Source organism: Narcine bancroftii, chromosome 1 (assembly GCF_036971445.1).
Source record: "Narcine bancroftii isolate sNarBan1 chromosome 1, sNarBan1.hap1, whole genome shotgun sequence".
NCBI classification, from domain to species: Eukaryota; Metazoa; Chordata; class Chondrichthyes; order Torpediniformes; family Narcinidae; genus Narcine; species Narcine bancroftii.
The window spans coordinates 108,540,012-108,555,366 of NC_091469.1; the positions used below are offsets into that span (position 1 = coordinate 108,540,012).

The 15,355-nt window shown below is 40.8% G+C and overlaps 1 protein-coding gene across 1 annotated transcript in view; it reads right to left on the reverse strand.

The window, feature by feature from the left end:
* Window positions 1-15,355, reverse strand: part of agpat2 (1-acylglycerol-3-phosphate O-acyltransferase 2 (lysophosphatidic acid acyltransferase, beta)) — a 37,642-nt gene that overhangs the window by 9,855 nt on the left and 12,432 nt on the right. The window contains exons 2-3 of the mRNA XM_069936118.1: window positions 5,261-5,394; window positions 3,426-3,601 (exon numbers count right to left, since the gene is read on the reverse strand). Coding sequence (XP_069792219.1) covers window positions 3,426-3,601; window positions 5,261-5,394 — 310 coding nt within the window. The remainder of the gene's footprint in view (window positions 1-3,425; window positions 3,602-5,260; window positions 5,395-15,355) is intronic.

Sequence of the window (15,355 nt, forward strand, 5' to 3'; positions counted from 1 at the left end):
ATAGGTTCAAATGAGATCCCCCTCATTCTTTTGATCTCGAGCAAGTGGTCCCAGAGCCATCAAACATTCCTCATATGATGACTTACATTCCAGAGATCATTCTAGTGAAACTCTGTCATGTGGATTGCAGAGGGTCACGTGACCTCTCCGTCTGAATCCAATTCAGAAATCACCTCACCTGCCAATCATGGTCAAGCCTTGCCCACAGGTCAGCGTACACCTGGCCATTGGCCCCTTTAATTGCTTCATCAATAACTGGGTTAGTCTCTCCAGCTGATGATACTACAAAGCCCACTACATATAATCATCTGCCTATTTTTGTCACAAATCCAAGCTCCACTGCAGGTTGTGAACCATGGGAGATGGTTGACTCATTGGTAAGGTGTGTGCATAGGGTTGGGGAGCTGTGTATTGTGTTTAGAAATCAATGTCCCTAGTTTAGAGTAGATAAGAGCTGTGCTTGCAGTATGTCAAGGGGTGGTGGGTATCATAGGTTGTACCTTGATTATAAAGCTTTCCATTTCCAAGTGGTCGCGAGTGTGTCTTTTATCCCTGTTGTGACTCACCTACTCACATAGATAAAAATCACTGTCCAGCCAGCCTGTGTTCAGCCTCATCTCTCTGAGGAATTGTCAAACTTGTTTCTTCACACACAACCTCCTTACCCCAATCTGGGTTCAACAGATTGGAGAGGGATGGATAAAGTAAAAGTGTGGATAAAGCAAAAGATAAAAAAGAGAAAAACAAGAGTAGAGTGTGTAAAAGAGGCAAAGATTACCAGATTTTAAAAGCACTTTATCTGAACGTCCATAATATTCAAAACAAAGACAGTGAAATTATGGCATAAATCAGTACAAAGGTGTATGATTCAGTGGCCTTGACAGAAATGTAGTTGCAGGGTGAAGAGGATTGGGAATGAAATATCCAAGTATATCAGGTAATATGGTAAGACAAGCAGAAAGTTAAATAAGGTGGGGTAGTGCTCTTATTTAAGGATGAGATCAGGGCAATAGTGAGAGATGATGCAAGATCTAAGGAGCAAAATGTTGAATCCATCTGAGTAGAAATTCAGAATTGTAAAATAAAAATCACTGGTGGGAGTTATCTATAGCCTACTCAATTACAACAAAATAAAAGAGGCATGCATGGATTGAACAGCAGTTATCGTGGGGCACTTTAACATGCATATAGACTGGGTGAATCAGGTTGATCCAGGCAACTTCATAGAATGCATCTATGGTAACTTTCTTGAACAGCTTAATTACTGAACCTACAAGGGAACATGATATTTTGGATCTGGTCCTGTGCAATGAAACAGGTAAAATTAGTGATTGTGTAATTAAGGATCCTCTTGGAAAGAGTGATCACAGTGGTCTGATCTAAAACCAGTGTATTATGCCTAAACAAGGGAAAATACAAGAGGATGAGGGAGGTTGGCTAGAGTAGACTGGGAATGCAGGCTACATGGAGGGACGGTTGAGGAACAGTGGAAGATTTTCAAAGAGATTTTTCATGGTGCTCAATAAAAAGTATATTCCAGTTAAAAGCAAGGACAGTAAGGATACAAAATAAATCATCAAACTAAAAACTCGTGCGTACAGGTTCGCCAAGAGCAGTGAGAAACTAGAAGATTAGGATAACTTTAAATGGCAACAAAGAACCATAAAGAGAGAGAAGGTGGACAATGAAAGAAAGACTAGCACAAAATATAAAAATGGACAGTAAAATTTTTTTATAATTTTACAAAGCAGAAAAGGGTGGCTAAAGTGAAGTTTGATCCCTTAGGGAATGAAAAGGGGGAATTGATATTGGGTAATGAAGAAATGGCTGAGGCTTTGAATGATTATTTTATGTTGATCTTCACACCTACTATGTCAAAAATAGATGTTCATATGATGGGAGGTGAGGACCTGGATGCAATAGCTATCACTAGAGGTAGTGTTGAGGAAACTTGAGGGTCTAAAGCAGGGGTGGGCAACTTTTTTTTTTAAAACCACATTCCACCTTAAGTATTCCCTCGGTCATAAGTGCTCTGTGATTGTTAAGGGATTGCTTAAAGTGGTATGTGAGTGGAAAAGGTTGAGAACCACTGGCCTAGACCCAATTGTCACTGAAATATTTTGCTTGAGAAAGGTCATAGGCAAAATTCAGGGAAGTATGGCTAGTTAGCTTGACATTTGTCGTTGGGAAAATGCTTGAAGCTATCATTAAAGAAGTAGTGAAGCATCTGGACCAAAAGGAACCATCAGGCAGACGCAGCATGGTCCTATCTGACAAACTTACTTGAGTTCTTTGAAGATAATGAGCATGGTAGGTCGAAGAGACCAGACTGACATTGTTTACTTGTATACCCAGAAGGTGTTTGATAAAGTGCTACATAAAAGTCCAAACACAAGACAAAGATGAAGAGTTGGGTGGATGTATTAGCATTGGTTAAGGATTGGATAACCAATAGAAAGCAGAGAGCTAGGATACAAGGGTGTTTTTCTAGTTGCCAAATGGTGATGAGCAGGATGCAGGACGGGTTGGTGCTGGACCCGCAATTGTTCACGATTTACATTAATGATCTGGAAGAGGGGACAGTGTATTGTATTGAAGTTTTCTGATGTATTGCAGAGGGTCATGGCTGTCACATGACAGCACTGCCAATTACCTGGTTGGAAGATATATACCCTGCCAACATGTCACGGAATTCAGTGTTTTGCAGCATTACGGGTGCAAATTTTGCTATAAATTACATTTAAAAATAAATGAATTCATGCAAAAAGAGAAACTGAGGTAGTTTCTGTGATTCATTCTCCATTCACAAACTGATGACTGCATTTTTGTACTCTTGGGTGCTCATCTTCAGGCTCCTCTACATCCTTCTTCATGGTAGCAGAGTGAAGAGGGCAGGGCCTGGAGAGTGAGGCTCCTTTAGGATAGAGGCCACTTTCTTAAGACACTGCCTCTTCCAGACATCCTCTATGGAGTGAAGTCTGATGGCCATAATGGCGCTGGCCGAGTTCACAACTCTGAGACTTTACCTGCCCTGTGCATTGGCACCTCCATACCAGACAGTAACATGACCCAGTCAGAATCCTTTCCACGGCACACCTGTAGAGATTTGCAAGAGTCTTTGACGACATACCAAATCTCCTCAAAGTCCTCACAAAGTGAGCCTTCTTCGTGACTGCATCAACATGGAGGCCAGAAGACAGATCTTCAGAGATACTGACCCCCTGGAATTTGAATTCAGTTGAATTTGCTATGATCATTAAGACATTTATTCTTCCACTGCAATCAATGAAGCACAAGCAGGTCAAATATTTTGTTTTGCACCTGTGAACTGATCTTTGAATATTGTCAACTGTGCAAGTTTACAGTTAAAACACAGGCACTTAACGTCAAGGCATGAAGACAATATGGTTTCAAAACACACTCACATTTTCTTTCAGCATGGTCTGAGCAGCTTCTGTCATCACACTTTTAGCATCAGTTTTTTTCTGCCGGTTGATGAAGATGATACCAGCAAGCCAACACACCAACCCCACAGTGCCAGCATACATTAGTTCCTTCTTTGCAATTGCGACACAGCGATCAGGCAGGATTTCCATCATTCCTTGGAAAAAAACAGTTTTCAATGTTCCTTTCATCAGAAGACTGAAAGCCCGGTAATATTCAGCAAAAATAAAAAGCCTAAACTACAGAAAATGTAATAGCAGGAGACCATTCAGTTACTGCTCACATTATATTTCAGCTGATGCAGTTAATTCTACATCTTAAACAACATAATTCAATTGTGTTATTAAGCATTTCATGTAGTTGGTCTGTTTTAGGAATATTGTCTCATTCTCCCTTTCTTGAAACTATTTTCAGATTTAGCACCCCATTTTGTGACTCACCTGCAGCAGGGAACACTCATGACTGGTGTTCAAAACATGCTTGAAACCTCTTTGGATTTTGTAATTTAACACAACAGATGAGCCATCCAGTTATTGTCTGCTTCTGTAATATATTCTTCACACATTCACATTTTCATTGCTCACTTACACACTGGGGCAATTTACAGGGGAAAATTAACCTGCCACACCACATCTTTTGGATCTGGGGAGCAACAGGACCAACCAGGGCAAGGGTTTTGACCAGAGAAAAACTTGCAAACTTCACAGCAATTAGATTTTCCTCAAGAATCTGTCACATGGTGCTGCATAATACCTAGACCATAAGGTTGAGGAGCAGAAATAGGTAATTCTGCCCATTGAATCTACCCATTTAATCATGAGCTGATTAATTTTCCCACTAAGCCACACTACCCGACCTTCGATGCCCTAGCTAATAAAGAACCTATTAATCACTGCCTTACAATGACCTGGCTTCCACAATCACCTGTGGCAACAAATTCCACAGATTTACCACCTTCTGGCTGAAGAAATTCCTCCGTATCTCTGTTCTAAGCAGATGGCCTCCAATCCTGAAGTTGTCCTCCTTGTCCGAGACTCCCACCACAAGAAACAATATTTCTATCCATTTCTTTCAACATTCAAAATATTTCAATGCGGTCCCTCCTCATTCTCCCAAATTCCATTAAGTATAGTACAGGCCAAGAGCTGTCAAAAACTCCTAATATTATAACCCTTTCATTCCCAGAATAGTCCTTGTTAAACCTCCTCTGAACCCTCTCAAACATCAGCAGATCCTTCCTTAAATGAGGAGCCCAAAACTGCTCACAATATGACAAGTGAGGTCAAAGCAGTTCCTAATACAGTTTCAAACATTAAATGACAGAACAAATTCAGAGTTTAAAAAAGATGGTTTTATACATGTATCGTCAAACTGTAATATACAGCATATACAACTTGTATTGAGAAGTTTGCCAAAGGATTAATCCTAGCTGGTCGATATTAACAGCATGGACACCAAGACTCAACGATTTTCTCAATTGAATTGGGCTAAAAATTCAGCCAAGGGCATCTCAAATAATCCAACCATTGATGAGACACTTAGAATCAAACGCATCACCACCTAAACCTGAAAGCTGCTGGTGTAGATAGTCGGCGTAATAAATGACAATTGGCCAAAACACCAAAGGGAATCTGCATTTACCATCCCACCAAACCCAACTGGAAAGAGAAGCATTGGCTCTATTTTCTAACAATCATTCCAATTCATTAAGGTTAGAAATCTTCACACACTCTGCCTCTCCCACAGAGCCCACTGATAGTAAATAACAAGACTGTCCAATGGAGAACAGCTAAATGTTAGCACTGCCCATCCTTACCCATTAAATCCAGAGAGCTCTGGTGATTGGAGATGACGACATATGGACCTTTGACATTTAAATTCTCCAATCCTTTCACTTCAAGTTTAATTCCATACAAATTCTTGACATGTTGTAATGCACTACGGACAAACCTGGAGCAGAACAAAACAATGAAATCAATAAAAATATCATGCCTTGAGACAGTCAAGTTCATCCTCCAGAAAGGAAATGAGGGAATGGAGGGTGGGGGGGAGGGGGAAAAAGAGAACAACCCAATAACTTTTTCATAATTAAACAGTTTGTAATTGTTCAACAGTAAACTATATACTCTTTCATATCTGACAGATTTGTTAATGTAATTAAAACCATGAAAAATGATTTGTAAATTAAACAATGCCTATTACTGCACATTGGTCTTTCAGCTTCTTCATTGTTGAGGTCTTTCATGGCTTTCATGAAAGACCTCAACAATGAAGACGCTGTTTACATCCGGTACCGCACGGATGGCAGTCTCTTCAATCTGAGGCGCCTGCAAGCTCACACCAAGACACAAGAGCAACTTGTCCGTGAACTACTCTTTGCAGACGATGCCGCTTTAGTTGCCCATTCAGAGCCAGCTCTTCAGCGCTTGACGTCCTGTTTTGCGGAAACTGCCAAAATGTTTGGCCTGGAAGTCAGCCTGAAGAAAACTGAGGTCCTCCATCAGCCAGCCCCCCCCGCCCCCCCACATCTCCATCGGGCACACAAAACTCAAAACAGTCAACCAGTTTACCTATCTCGGCTGCACCATTTCATCGGATGCAAGGATCGACAAGATAGACAACAGACTTGCCAAGGCAAATAGCGCCTTTGGAAGACTACACAAAAGAGTCTGGAAAAACAACCAACTGAACACCCTCACAAAGATTAGCGAATACAGAGCAGTTGTCATACCCACACTCCTGTTCAGCTCCGAATCATGGGTCTTCTACCGGCATCACCTACGGCTCCTAGAATGCTTCCACCAGCGTTGTCTCCGCTCCATCCTCAACATTCATTGGAGCGACTTCAACCCTAACATCGAAGAACTCGAGATGGCAGAGGCCGACAGCATCGAATCCACGCTGCTGAAGATCCAACTGCGCTGGGCAGGTCACGTCTCCAGAATGGAGGTCCATCGCCTTCCCAAGATCGTGTTATATGGCGAGCTCTCCACTGGCCACCGTGACAGAGGTGCACCAAAGAAGAGGTACAAGGACTGCCTAAAGAAATCTCTTGGTGCCTGCCACATTGACCACCGCCAGTGGGCTGATATCGCCTCAAACCGTGCATCTTGGCGCCTCACAGTTCGGCGGGCAGCAACCTCCTTTGAAGAAGACCGCAGAGCCCACCTCACTGACAAAAGACAAAGGAGGAAACACCCAACACCAACCAACCAATTTTCCCCTGCAACCGTGTCTGCCTGTCCCGCATCGGACTTGTCAGCCACAAACGAGCCTGCAGCTGACGTGGACATTGCCCCTCCATAAATCTTTGTCTGCGAAGCCAAGCCAAATAAGAAAATTACTGCACATTACTATTGACTAGATTTTATTTCTGAAATTCAGGAGAAAATAAGAAAAAACTTCCTTGGTTTGGATTATAATTAATATACTGACTATGTTATTCACAATGGATGCCAAAGATTATTTTTAGTATTCACACTGTCAGGCATAATTGAAGACCAACACAATATCAAAAAAGAACATCTGCGTATACTCAAAGAACCAAGTTTCAAACTTATCTTTAACAAGAGAGCAACATACAAAACAGCTTCAGGCAGAGTAATCAAACATGTTTAATGCCTTTGCTTCCAAAATATTGTCACCATATCCAACTTTAATTCAAACACATTGCAAAATCTAATTTCATTCCAATACTTTCTCCAAGTCAAAGGTGTAGCCATAGGTAACCACATGCGACTCAACTTTTCCTGGCTTATTGTTTGCTATGTGAAGCAATCCATGCTACAAGCCTACACAAGCAAGGTTCTTCATCTCTTCCTCTGCTACATTGACGAATATATGGTCCTGCCTCCCGCAACTCTAACGAGCTCCTTAACTTTATCCAATTTTTGCTGCCAACTTCCATCCCAATCTTAAATTTCATCTCTGGCCATACACTCCCCTTTCTAGATCTTTCCATGTCTGTCTTGGGAGTCAAACTGTCTGCAGACCTCTTATCAAACTACCGACTCCCACAGGTACATTGACTATACCTCTTCGCACCCTGTCTTGGGGAAGGATACTATTCTCCAAATTCCTTTTGCTCCCAGGACGACTCTTCCTGGGATCGGACGCAAAATACCCCAGATTGCTGTGGGAAGTGAGAGAAGCCAGGGCCGGATGTGATGTACCTCAGGTTGCTGTGGGAAGTGAGAGATCGCTAAGGGAGTGATCTTTGAATTATTTTTGGCCACAGGGGAGGTGCCAGAGGATTGGAGAATGGCAGATGTAGTCTCTTTGTTTAAAAAAGGTAATAGCAAGAATCCTAGGAATTAAAGACCAGTGAGTCTTATGTCAGAGGTGTGCAAACTGTTGGAGAGGAATCTGCAGGATAGGATCTATGAGCATTTGGAGAAGTTCAGTCTACTCAAGGATATTCAGCATATTTGTGAAGGGAAGGTCATGCCTCATGAGCCTAATTTAGTTTTTTTGAGGATGTAACAAAAGAAATTGATGAGGGTAATGCAGTAGATGTGGTCTACATGGATTTTAACAAGGCATTTGACAAGGTCTCCCATGAGAGATTCATCCAGAAAGTAATGAAGCATGGGATCAGTGGAACCTTGGCTGTGTGGATAAAAAAATTGGGTTTCAGGAAGAAAGCAGAGAGTAGTAGTGGAAAGAAAGTATTCTGCCTGGAGGTCAGTGACTAGTGGAGTGCCACAAGGATCTGTTCTCTTGGACCCCTGCTCTTTGTGATTTTTATAAATGACCTTGATACAGAGGAGGAAGGATGGGTCAGTAAATTTGCGGATGTCATGAAGATTGAAGGAGTTGTGGATGGAACTGTAGGTTATCGAAGGTTACAAGAGGGAGGATATAGACAGGATGCAGAGTTGGGCAGAAAAGTGGCAGATGGGTTTCAATCTGGATAAGTGTGAGGTGATGCATTTTGGAAGGACTAACCAGAAGGCAGAGTACAGTGTTAGTGGTCAGTTACTTAAGAATGTAAATGAACAGAGGAATCTTGGGGTTCAAGTTCATATATCCCTCAAGGTCATTGCACAGGTTGACAGGATAATTAAGAAGGCTATGGAATGCTGGGCTTCACTAATAGGGAGATTGAGTTCAGGAGTGGAGAAGTCATATTGCAACTTTACAAATCTCTTGTGATATCACACTTAAGAGTATTGTGTTCAGTTCTGGTCACCTCATTATAGGAAGGATGTGTAACCTAATGGAGAGGGTGCAGAGATTTACTAGCCTGTTGCCTGGACTGGGAAACATGTCCTAAGAGGCAAAGTTAGCAGAGCTGGGATTTTTTTCTTTGGAGCATAGAAGGGTGAGAGGAGAATGGATAGAGGGCTACAAAATTATGAGAGGGACAGCTAGCACCTGTTTCCCAGAGTATGAACAGCAAACACAAAGTTAAGAGAATGAAGTTTAGGTAGACAAATAGATGAAAATGATAAGAAACAACTTTGTAAGTATAGTATGATGAGAATTATTAATGTAAAAATATAGATTAATTCAATACAATTTCTTACATCAATTATATTTAACTCCCCAAAAATTAAAGTTGAATTTAGTAGTGTCAAATTTACCTTTTTGATGTGATCAAGAAATTGGTTAATTTTTTTTACTCTACTTGAAAGGGTCCTAGAGTAAAATCTTTTTGATTAGAGATAAAAAAAAGTTTTGGAGATAATATTAAAGGTAAAATCCTACTAGATCTGATGTTATTTTCGTTGAGTGATATTAAAATGACTAGTCTTAGTTTAAAATTAACTATGTATCAAATTGAATTTTTACAATTAGCTTTAGCAGTTTCTAGAAAGTGCATTGCCATTACTTGCAAATCAAATACAGATTTAGGAATGGAAAGACAGCATGTTGAATTGCATTCCTGTATTCCACTGGAGAAAATAATAATTTATGTAATAAATATCATTTCTTTTTGAGAATATAGAGCCCATACTTACAATGTGTTGGTTTGAAAATTTGAAGGACTCTCTGAAAACACGCCACACTTAGCTCCAATATTATGTAATGGATGTATTTTTTTTAAATGTAGGATTAGGTGGGTGGAGAGGGAGGAAGGAATTAAGTTATTTATATATATGAGTGTATATATATATATATATATATATATATATATATATAGTTACAAGCCCAGAGGACCCCAAAATCCAGCAGCAATAGATATTCACCAAGACAAATAGTTACTTAAACAAAAGTTGCTTTTAATTATCTTTAAGCATGAAAACAGGATCAAATTCTCACATTATTATCAACTTACTTAGCCTAACTTAACTCCCTTCTAATTCTAAGCGCACATGTATGCTATGTATAAGTTTAGAAAAGTTAATTGATTCACAGTCCAATCTCACTTCTCACTCCTCCAAGTTCACCAGTATCAGGCAATTCTTATACTGTGCACAGAATTTAATATTTACAAATTTCACCAGGCTTTGGTGCTTGAAAGGTAAATGGCTACCACTCAGGAAGATTCTTGGTTTTCAGAGAGAGATTCGTTATTCACTGGTCACAAACTGATTCCTTCTAATCAGCCAAGCCAGTGTCATGCCGAAGAAACTTGCCCCATCAGGGTTTTCTTTCAACCTCTTTCTTTCAAGTCACCCCAGAGTTCCTTTTTGTTTCCCTTATTTCAAGTAACATTAGGCAGCCAGTCCTCTCCTCTTGTATTGACCACAAGGGCTTTGACCAGGCTGAATGAAGCACTCACAACCAGTCTTCAAAATGGGGTTTTCCACAAGCTTTCCAGCTTGTCCTGTTCCAGTCCCAGCTGCTGCTGCTGAATTGAATTCTCTCTATCTCACTCTCCCCCTCAGAGAAAACAACCTGTTTGTTTGACTCTGCTTGCAAAACCACATGACCCTCTTAGAACAGCAAACTGCCCTCTGGCTGTGGCTCAGAGCCTGTGGCTCTGAACCTAACCCTCAGTGTTCTTTCAGGTTGCTTTTCAAAACAACAATCCATTAGTGAAGTCCCTTAGGCACTCCCCAAAGCTTTTGCAAAGGCAGTCAGAGCCAGCCTGTCTGCTCAAGCCAGACAGTATTTTAAATGAGATCTGTTTTGAAGTGTTTGTGTGTGACCTACACTAAAAAACCTGCCACAATTTATCTCCTTTAAAACATATCTATATACAATAGAAAATACAACATAATCTTTCACAATATATACCACATTTGTATTATTTTTCAATATATCAATTAATAATTGTAGATATGGTTTTAAAATTCTTAAATGTTAAGAAAAAGAGAAGAAAGTTTATGGGAAAAATATATTTAAAAAATATATATACACACAAGCTGTGGGTGCCTAGAATGCCTTGCCAGGGATAGCAGTGGTCGCTGAAACATTGGGGGCATTTAAGAGACTCTTAGGCACCTGGATGAAAGAAAAATAGAGGGTTATGGGGTAGGGAGGGTTTAGTACTTTTTAAAAAAAAGGAATATATGGATTGGGACAACATCGAGGGCCAAATGGCCTGTACCGTGCTGTTCCATTCCAGAACAACTGAGATGTCCTCCTTTACAAAAATGTGGGTTCCTTCTACTGCCACTGTTATGTACCAGGCAGTTGCGATAAAAATTAGCCCAGTGTTATATTTAAAAATAATATTTTTAATTATTAATAAATAATTATATAACATCTAATCTAATTTAACAAACTTAGCTAAACTTAACTAAATTTATCTACACTTAAATTTTAACTATGCGGGAATATATTGGTGTGTGTGGAATACCCCAAGCCAGTATGACTCAAGGCTCAATTCTCAGAAAGTAGTTCAAAGTTCAGTTTTGGAAATTCAATGATGACACATGGGCTTGAAATTGATGTGACACGCAGGCCTTAGATGAAATGATGGTTGTGAAAGAGACTGGGTGTGGTGGGGGGAGACAGAACATTGATCAACTCATGAAGCCCTGCTTCAGAGAAATGCCCTTTTTAGACGAGTGCAAAGCAAAACTCCCCTCTTCTTTGGTATGGGGACATGAACCAAGTGATGTTCACAAATCTTCCAGAAACTTTTTCGAGGGTCAGCCAAACTCAAGTGGCTCTCATTCTGGTCACCATCTAAGTGCAGTATTTCTTCTGCAAGTAGAACCCTTTTCATGGATCAAAGCAGGGTGCCGTATTTCATCTGCAATTAGAACCCTTTTCATGGGTCAGTCAAAGTGGTCTTCTCATCTCTCTATAACTAACATGAGGAAATGTGACAGTTTGTCTATAACCACACAATGAGGCCAAGTGGGTTTCTCATTCCCACAAAGAAGGCTGAAGAACTCTTTACTCTTGTGCTCCTTTCTTAAAATGGTCCCCTGGGCAAACAATAAGCTGGTCACATTGTCTCTGCACCAGGGCTTTCTCCAGAGTTGCTTCCCTTCACTCTGCAAATGTATTAACTTTTGGAACATGCTGTCTTTGAAGTTGGGTGTTAGTTCACAGTCACTTTCGAAAACCTGCAAGGTTCATTAAGTCTGTTCTCTTAAAAAGACAGTCCCACACAAATAAAATGACCTGAAAAATAAAACGTCACACCATCAGTTTGCCATCACCTGCATTTTCCTCCATTTCCCACTTATTTGCCCTGCCCTCATATGTAACAAAGACAAGGTTCCTTTTGTCCTTACCTACCACCCCAACAGCCACCACATCCAACATCTTCCATTCATCTATTTCCACCAATTACCTGCTGTATTTAGCCCTGTGATTGCAAGTGATACACTTGCACTTAATCCTCCTCCCATCACAATTTGTGGTTCCAAACAGCCACTGCATGTGAAGCAACGGTTCACTTGTTAACCCTTAGGGGTCATTGACTGCATCTTCGGCTCCTTATTTGGCCTGCTCTACAACAAGCAGACTGGATGCAGACTGACAGATAGCTTCGTTGAATGCCTTCAAGCTGTCTGGTACAACAGCAAGGACCTCCCAGTAGCCATTCATTTTATTTCCACACACCATTGCCACAGATATATCAATGACCTCATGTACTGCCATATCAAGGCCACCCATAAATTGGAGAAACACATTCTGTCTTGAAATCAATATAGACCCTCCAATTTCCATTAACCTCCCCCCCATTCCCGGTCTCTCTTGCCTATCTCTCTGTCATTTACCTCCCACCCCCTTCCCTTCAATTAGAGAGCTACTATTTTTAGCTCAGATTGCCTCTTGGCAAATACTCATCCCCTTCCTCTGCACTCTCCTCTTCTCCTTTTCTTAAAAAAGAATGACTAATTTTCCACATTCATAAAGAAGGGCTCAGGCCCTAAATGCTGAGTGCCTTTCAATTCCTATAGATGCTACATGATCTGCTGAGTTTCTACAGCACTTTTGTGCGTTGAACAAGTGTGACAAGGAGGATCATCCAACAGGTTGGACAAGAAACCAGTCAGGACAAAGGTCAGTTTCCATGTGCTTACAACTTGGAGGGTTATCTGACCACCCAGACAGGAAGAAGATCAAAAGTCATCATCCCCTGTCAGTCACACCAATCCACAAGTAAAAACACCTTCCAATTGGTGGTTTCCCTTACTCGATGTAACATGGCCTTACCTGGCTGGCCTCTAGCTGGCTGCAGGATAACAACGCAGCTCATGGGTAAACTCACTCTCTTTTCCCTTTGGAATCATTCCCAAGCTCCAATCCAGGTTTCAAGCCGTGGGCGATGTAGAAGAACTAATTGTAAGGTGCATTCCAGTGAAGGGTGGGAGTGATTTATGACATACACTCAGGAGAGACTGTTGTGTCTCACCTGTTATAATTTGTAGATAATGTATATACAAAACTTTGTTCTTTTCTTTTTGATATTTTTATTGAAATTTGCAATAATACAAAAAAAACACACATTATATATTGAAATACAAATTACAAGAAAAAAATCCTCTTAATTTAAAACCCCTACGACTATACAAGAAGGTAAAAAAATATGTGGGTATCAAGTGGCAAGCATCAAAGCTTATACCAACCCTAAAACTTTAGATTATGTTATGGTCCATAAAAGGGCTCCATGTCTTTAGGAAATTAGTATTTGAATTTTTAATGGAACATCTAATTTTTTTCTAAACTTAAACAAGATAGAATTTCATTTAACCATTGTGCATGGGTAGGTGGAGTGTTATCTTTCCATTTAATCAAAATTGCATGTCTGGCTATCAATGAATTAAAAGATAGAATTCAGTTTTGAGTTGATGTCAATAAAACATCATCTTGAAATGATCGAAAAGAGCAATTAAAATGTTCCAATTTAACATTAAGAATCACCAATAATGTTTGCAAAATCTTTCCAAAATTTTTCTAAACCAGGGCAAGTCCAAATCATGTGAATCAAAGAAGCTTCAACAATTTTACATTTGTCACATAGAGGATTTATATCAGAATAAAAACAAGATAATTTAACTTTAGACTTGTGTACTCTATGGACCACTTTAAATTGCAATAAGCAATGTCGTGCACAAACAGAGGTAGTATTAGTCAGATCATTTAGTTCACTTGTATCAGAGCATGTGTGTGTGTTTGCATTGTGTGTAAATAAAGTTCAGTTTATCATCACATATTGAACCCTTCAAACTACTTCTCCCATCGCAAATTAGATTGCAAGTAAAACACAAAAGTCTGCAGATACCATGGTTGAAGTTAAAACACAATGCTGGAGAAACTCTGCAAGTCAAATAAGTTGATCAAGTGTTCACTCAAAAATGAAAAAATCTATTCGGGCACCTGCCGACATTTTTCCATACCTTGATGAAAGGCTCATTTTTTTTTAGATATATTAAAAATAACAAAATAATTATAGGAAGAGATCTCGGTTTCAAAAGGCACTCAGGTGGCCAATTGCCCCGCATGTAAAGCCACATGTTTAGGCAATATGCGACTGTTTTGAAGCCACCAGAATGTGCAGGAGGCGCTCAAGGCGAGCTACGCAACCCTCCTCCAAGAGGGATAATCAGCTCAGCTCAGAGGCTCCCCCAGCCATCTGAATGCAGCTGGCTGAAAGCGGATGTTAAAGGGTCAGGCTGCTGATCACAGCTGACACTGGGCAGGAGCCAGAATGTGCTCAGAGCTTCATCCGGTGCAGCTGTGTCCTTCAGGTGGCCAACGTTGCGCTTTAAACGCTGCCACTTGAACGGCAATTTAAAGGGCCGCTTCTGCTGCTTCAGGCGCATTCTTAGCGTAGAATGCACCTTGAAAAAGCCCAAAATCTGCTGAGTTGATTCAAAGCAGCAGCTCCTCTTCAAATTATTCAATACTGACCAACATGTCATTGACACAGGTCTTTCCTGGAGGACCTTTCTTTGTATCCAAGTATTCTGCATAACCTCAGGGTTAATTCACACAATAGCTCAAGTTATCAAAGCATTTTAGCTTTTGCCTCACACAAGTGTAATTTTCCCGGACACTAAAGGATAAATGCTTCATGACCTGTTGAAAATCAAATTAGTAATTTACATGCAGAAACTGATCTGCCCTTCAATGACAATATATAGGGCATTTCAGGTGAATCTGCCTTGAAGTCAGAGACAGGAACAGGTTGAAAAGAACAAACTCACCTTTCAGGCACCTGCTCTAAAAGACTGCTCCAGCGTTCCATTCATATCCAGAGGCATTTCATAGCCCCCTCAGAATCTGATGGAGGTGGGGATACTTGGGCCGCAGCACCACCCGTCTTAATAATGCGGCACAGCAATGGCCGTCTTCCCTACCCATAATCCCCCTCACAGGTGGAACTGCTCTGAGTTTCCCAGAACTGTTCCAGCTGCGTGGGAGGTTATGGGTAGGGAAGACGGCCATTGCTATGCTGCGTTTTGAGCCGCAGAGAGTTGCCCCGAAGCGCCCAGCGAGGTGTCGGAGTGGGCAGCTGGGCTGTCACAGCCTGCACTGACCGCCCCCGGCCCGCCCC